At 37.1% G+C, this 7,177-nt stretch overlaps 1 protein-coding gene across 1 annotated transcript; it reads right to left on the reverse strand.

Moving 5' to 3' along the window:
- Window positions 1–755: 755 nt before the first annotated feature.
- Itm2a (integral membrane protein 2A) lies at window positions 756–6,921 on the reverse strand. Its single transcript, NM_008409.2, has 6 exons — window positions 6,667–6,921; window positions 3,128–3,259; window positions 2,657–2,854; window positions 2,332–2,442; window positions 1,657–1,807; window positions 756–1,540 (listed from the first exon to the last, which is right to left on the reverse strand). The coding sequence occupies exons 1-6, from the start codon at window positions 6,775–6,777 to the stop codon at window positions 1,452–1,454; spliced, it is 792 nt and encodes a 263-aa protein (NP_032435.2). The 5' UTR covers window positions 6,778–6,921; the 3' UTR covers window positions 756–1,451.
- Between the last annotated feature and the right edge of the window lie 256 nt (window positions 6,922–7,177).

The following is a 7,177-nucleotide window of genomic DNA, read 5'->3' on the forward strand; positions in this document are numbered from 1 at the left end:
TTTCTGAATTGATGAGGTTAAATAGTTATTTTGCTTTAATTTAAAATAATGCTGCTATTTTAACTAAATAGGTTTAACTAAAGCAGATTGTTTACTGAAATTGAGTAATACTTGCTACCAGCAAATAGAAAAGAAACTGTAGTACTATCATACTTGGGCTAGTTTATACTTCTAGATAAATGTGTAAAGATGTCAAGCCTGTGAAACTGTTGAAAATCATCACTGTTGAACCAGTACTGGCCCAAAGGTTAAAGAATATGTTTCAACCAGCCTGAGAAGCTAAGGGCCTGAGTTCCATCCCCGGCACATGTGTAAAGATGCAAGGAGAGAATCTACTCGAGAAAGCTGTTCTCTGACCTCCACATACTTGTCTTGGCACACACCACCACACTAAATAAATTAATTTAACTTCAAAATGTCTCATTGTCTTGTTCAATGTTCATCTTTGGTGAGCTGCTACAGATGCCTATCATTGTTTATGTAGTTATAAAGTGGGAAAAACAGTAAGATTTTCAATTGCTCTGAGCTGAAGAATCCCAGTAAGTAGTTGAATTTGTATGGCAAGAACATTGTAAGATATTTATAACATAATTACTACAAAGTGAAAATCGGAAATATGAGATCATGAAACATGAGTATGTAGAGATGGGAATGGAAGTGGATTTATGTTCATAATTTTATAACTGATTAATGTTAACAAAAGCTAAATCAATAATTTCCACATTAAGGATCTGTCAAGTGATGAAAATAAAACATGATTGAATACGGTAAACTTTATTATAGGGTTGTAGAATTCATACAACCAGAACTCCTTACAGCATTCAGCACCTGTACAGTTCTGTGGATTTCACAATACAGATATCAGTGAGAAAGAATCATTACATGAGTAAAAAATTGCTTCCTCATGAAGATTGTTCACATATCAGTCAGATTCGTTACACAGCACCTGATAGAAATGCAAAAATGTAACTTCTGAAATCAGGAGAGTTGAACATAATAAAGAAGAAAACCAAAGAATGGTAAGAGATTTGACATGTTTCACACAAAAAAATGTCAAAAACAAATTTCAAATATTTTAAATTTAAAGCATGCTCTAGCCAAGTGATGTTGGAAAGAGCTTGCTTTAAATAAAACCAGAGGATGGGCTTTATTGTCAGGATGGTAAGATGACACATTCATGCTGCTTTCAGAAATCTAAACCCTATAAATTCAAGAGAAAAGATAATCATTTGACTTGTTGAAAACAGCAAGCAATGTCAATTAAAGTAGAATTGGACAATCGCTTGCAGTGGTTAGTAGTTTTCTCCCCCCTTTCCCTTTCCTTTTCCAGTATAAGCAATAGAGTAAATGTATGAGTAAATAGCATGAGTATCCCATCAATTTCAATTTTCCAAGTCAGACGGTAAGTTCCTGACTTCTTATTATCAAGGATACTCTTTATCTGTCACATTTCACTCCTGACAGATCTTGGTTTCAACGATAAATTCATTGGGGAAGTGTCTAATCTTCCAGCATTTGTCAATGGCACGCTTGTTGAAACCTGTGAAGGCATAAAAAAAAAAAGTGACTTGTGAGTTTGCTGTGCTTGAGAAATGCTATTCTGATGCAGTCTCCCCTCACTCTCTATCACTCATCCAATAGTAATAAATTGCCTACCCAGCAGAAGGTCTCTGCGTCTAAGGCGGAAGGATTTTCGGTTGTTGCAAAGTTGGTAAATAAAAATACCAAGGTTACTAACATCACGAATTTCTTCCACAGCAACCAGGTCTTCACGAACCACATAAGTATGAGGCAAATACTTGCCACTCTATAAATGATATCAAGAGAGATTAAAATGACACATTCTTAAAGACAGTATTTAAATCCCTACTTATAGTCTTTTAAAAATAGACATTATTAAAAATGGAATTCATTTTAGAAGTTTTATATACTATACTATTTTTATTATACACACATGTGTTTATGGGTTTCAAGTTCAGTGTGCTATTTGCACACACACACTGCATGCATTGATCAAATCCAACCTCTCCTTATCCACCTCCTCCTACACACTTTCCCTTCTCAACCGCTATTAATCAGTGTTCTGTGTTCAGGTGAACATTTTTAGCTACTACATATGAAGGAGAACATAAAGTACTTGTCTGTCTGACTGGCTTACATTACTTAATATAAAATACTTCAGTTCCATCTATTTTGGCACAGCACACACTTTTCATTCAAAAATGTTTCAACGAAAATGGAATGTCTGGCCCAACTCATTAACTTTTTAGAATAACGAAGCAAAATTATTTGGAAATGCTTATAGAAAAATTTGATCTCTAAAATACATACTGCCAGTTTTCCAAAAAGTTCCACCAGATTCTTTGGAGTCATAACAATGGAAGTATTGAGGGGCATCAGATAACAGTTTCCCAAAAGCAAGTCCAGGTAAGCAGTCATTCCCTGTTGGGGAGGTGGGAAAAGATGGGTATTAATATTGCAGATTTACTAAGAACCTTTTGAACAAACAGCTTGAAAATTTCACCACTTTCTATGCAATCACAACATAGTGAAAGGACTTTGCTTTGAAAAGATGTTCATTTATGAATAGATTCATTGCCTTACAGTACTGGAGGGAAAAAAAATTCGTAAATAGCTGCAAGCAAGAGAAATGCACCTTCTCAAAGTCGTGAATAATTGCCGCCGGATCGCTATCAGAGAAACTGGGCACAGGCACATCAATGATGGCAATGTTGTCATCCTCACGGATATCAGCCTCCTCAGTCACAGGCAGAAAGTATGGCTCTCCTCCAGGAATGGAATTGACAGGATCCTCAGAATCAAAGAAGCACATCTCACCATGGTAAATGGTGCTCTATGAGATAAAAATGGGGAAGTAAAAATTTTCTAATATTCACCACGCACTTGCATTTATTTCTTAGATTCATGTCAGTTCATTGTACTGTGTCAATCTGAGGCTACTTCATTATAGTTAGCATCGTGAGGCCTAAGCAATAGCAGAGATTGAATGGTAATTTGAAAGCGTTCAAGTCTTCACTTTCTCTGGTTACCATTACATAATTATTTAGGCCGATAAGTAAATGCATGGCAATTAGTAATTCAAAGTGTTAAGAATTAGAACTATTACCTTGGGCATGAAGTACTTGTAAATGCAGGCTCCACCAACAATCAGTCCTGCCAAGATGAATGAGAGGCCTAGGAGAGTAAGCATGCATCTCCCAGATGAGCCATCTTTCTCCTGCGGGACAACTCTGAGCTCCTATTCATTAAAACGCAAAATAGAAAACAAACCACAATTAAACTTTTAGACACTTGCTTTTGTGTGCAATTTATCACCCCTAAAAATCAAGATATTTTAAAAATAAACAAAGACATTCCAATCAAATATTACTTCAAGACAATTTCTTTTTATTTATTTATTTTTTTTTTTTGGCAGCCTATAGAATAGGAAATATTTTTTTTTCTTTCCATTTTTTATTAGGTATTTAGCTCATTTACATTTCCAATGCTATACCAAAAGTCCCCCATACCCACCCACCCCCACTCCCCTACCCGCCCACTCCCAAGACAATTTCTGATGCATATATAGAGAGTATCTTCACCTACCCCAGCCTTCCTCCTGGCATTTTCAAACTTAAATAGAAATATAGCATTATTTCAAAATATTCATTTGTAGAATTATATTAAAATAATCATTAATTTATATAATGACATATTTTTATTAAAAACACTTAATATAGGCCTACCCCTTTAACACATGTTTAATGGATGCAACAGTATTTTTAACTATAGATATGATATAGTATAGCTTGTCTCTAGAAAGTATGTTCTTTAAGTGATTGGAACTAGGTTTTTTTTTTTGTGAACACTGGCTTTCTAGAATATAGAAATAGACTCTTAGCTATTTGTTTTGAAATCAGTTTATTAAGTTAAAAGAATGTTAGTAACCTTCAGTTTGTTGGCTTTATTGTCAAGTTGGAAAAGAGTTATTACCTTTCATTTTAGAAATTGATTAATTACTATTCTTAATTTTATTAGTAAGTATACTGCTTGCTGGCATTATCCATTCCTCTGTAGACTACACTAATGTTATTTTCCAAGTCTTAGATTAAACACTAGTTGTGAATGTAGAGAATATGCTACATACAAGAGCTGTCTGTGAAGCAGTAATTTAAACATTCTATGAAATCAATAATTTTCTGATGAATTCTCAAAAGAAAGATCCAAAACAAAAAGGAAGCAATTAATTATAGGGCATGGAGCTGCAAGGCGTGCCATTTTAAATTTGCATGTCACAACATACTCCTCGGCCACATTACATCTCGACGATAGAATTAGTGAAGTCAGGCAATCTCAGCCCTGATAACCCAAGCTGATATTAAACAATTATTTTCGTTGGCCTTCCATTGGAGTTTTTCATGAAATTGCTATAATACTTGGATATTTAACTGCCCTTATATTAAATTTGGTAAAAAAAAATGCTTGTTAATATGGAATAAGCATGGGTAGAAAATCATTTGATAATTTTGTTTTCAAAATAAAGATTTTTTTTTAATTTAGAGGTCAAAATTTGAGATTCATATTTTTAATAAAATTTATTTAAGCTTATTTCATCAGTTAGATTCTACACATACTGAAATGTCTTAATTATTTTCCTTAAAAGTCTATATAATACTGAACACTACAGAAACTGAACTTTAAATTTTGATTGGAAACTACTGTCATAGAACTGTGGGATCTCAGGAGACATTTTGTATAATTAAATTTAGGTGCGGAAATATGAAATGACTTGCTAAAAGGCACATAATAGCTTAATTTGAAATTCTCTGAGCAATGAAATTTTTTGTTATTGAGACAGAAGAACAATTTGAACTGTAATTTCATATCTCTTTTCCAATAATTCAGGAAGTTTATTGTTTAGTATGGCTAAAGTATGAGGGTCTCGGTTTCACTAGAGGTCCCTATTTAGGAGGAACAAGGATTTCTTTTGTTTTCGTTTAACTTTGTGAGATTCGGTGTAGTTGAACGAATTGATTATCATAGCTAATTTCTTTTTGAAGTGTATTTTAAAAGTTACTGTATATCACTTGCCAATATCAGTCCAATGTGTTCATTCTCTGTTGATCAGACCTAATCCATATATCGCAAAGTAATGTGTCATGTTTTACTGACAAAGGGGGCCAGGACAGGATTCTATTGCCGCTTCTCTGAAACCTAACAAAAAATATAATCAAGTGAAAGGTTTGTTTTTATTTAGTCCCCATCACACCACAGGACTGGCAGAAGTATTACATATTAATTGAATCTTTCTACAAGTCATGAAGTTTTTGGTGGCGAGGGGAAAAAAGGATTACTGTGTGGCTATTTTTAACAACTGGCATCTCCTTAGACCTCCCCTCAAATCTGGCCGTGTTTCATTTACAAAGTTAGTAGGAAGACAACTACATATTTTTGACCTTGTGTCATTTAATTAAAACCTCAACAATGCAAGGGGGGTGTTACTTTTGAGTTCTAAAATGTGTGATACACAAAAGCTAGTTTGATTGCAGTTAAATATCGGAAGTTTCCATGATGAAAGTTCTGCGGCAGCGCACATTGGCATTCCAAATTGTATGCATAATTATGTTTTACTATATGCATTCAGATGTCACTCAAAGCACTTTTCAAATATCCAGTCTGAACCTAGAAGAGAAAACTCTCTAAAGACACCAGGACAAGTTAAGGCAGATCGAGCTCCAGTACTGCAGATTCCACAGAAGTAGAAGAAAATATTATCACTTTTTCAAACTAAGATTTAACTGAGGAAAAAGAGTTTATCGACACTACAAACATGGTTGGCATTAAAAGGAAATATAAATTTGTCTAGATGAACAACCTAGGAAGAGAGAACTTCTCCAGTGCCTGGAAAATGAATTGTTTAAATAGCAACATGGATATGCTTCACATGGCTATATGAGGGATATTGCTAAAAAAATAATAAAAAGTAAAAAATAATAACAACCAAAACAATAAGATCTCAAATTTTATTTTTAAACGTGATTTATCAAGAATTAAAACCAATATATGTTTTAATAGCTCCATTATCTAACCCTTAACACTAACTAAAATTGTGTGTGTGGGGGGGTGGTGTGCGCGCGCGCGTGCACAGACACACACGCGCGCGCGCGCGCGCTCATGCGCGTGCAGAAACACACTTTCCCCAGAACATACAGTTTGGAGTTCAGGCTGCCCCTTGCCTCCATTCAACCGCCACAAAAGCAGTCCTACAAAGACAGAGATTCATATAACTTTACCCATGTCAAAAATAAAGAACAGTTAAGTCTCTTGCCCTTGTTCACTCCGTGTGGCTGCTCGGCCCCTGTAGCTATAATTGCTTCTCTGGATAATTCCATAACCCATTTCTCAGAACAAATGACATGCAGGAATTTCTTCAAACTCCTTCCAACAACTTCCCTGGGGTAGGTGGTGTTAAGCGATAGAATCGCATGGATGCAGAGGGAATAAGTTGAAGCAGAGTAAAAGGTGACCCACTCAACTCAATGCAGATTGGCCTGCCTGGAACTCCGCTGCAGGGCAGCCAACAGTTTACTCTCTGCACCTGCATATTCCCCCTTTTCTCTCCATCCCCAAACCCCAGAAGACAGAGGTGGGCCCAGTGGGAACTACCTTGCCAGTCAGGATTTGAGCTCGGACAGTGCGACTGACGAGCGCCTCTACATCTTGCCGCGCCTCCTCCTTTTGCACCGCCGTAGGGGTGTTGAAGGCGATCTTCACCATGGTGAATCTTCGGGCTGCGCGGTAAGGCGCGGCTCGAATCAGTATCTTGGGCTGCAGGTTGAAAGAGGAGAGGATCGCGCTTGCTTGAGCAGCACTTAGTGTCTCCTCTCCCAGTCTTCCACAGGCAGCAGCGAGCTCAGGTCTGGGCTTACTTATGACGCAGTCCCAGGCTGGGTGGGAGAGGGTGGGCGGGGCCAGGGAGGTGCTGAGGGAGGAGCGGGAGGGGGCCCGAGCTCTGCAGTGCAACCGAGTGGGGGTGGGTAGCTGCTTAGTTGGAAAGAGAGGGGAACTGGAGCTGATGGCCGGCTTAGGGTAGACATGCCTCACCTGCACCCCAGGCATGCTCCTACTGCCTTCTGCACCCTCAGATAAGAGCAAGGCAGGAAGGAAGCTTGCCTGT

Source organism: Mus musculus, chromosome X, assembly GCF_000001635.26.
Source record: "Mus musculus strain C57BL/6J chromosome X, GRCm38.p6 C57BL/6J".
Taxonomy (NCBI): Eukaryota; Metazoa; Chordata; class Mammalia; order Rodentia; family Muridae; genus Mus; species Mus musculus.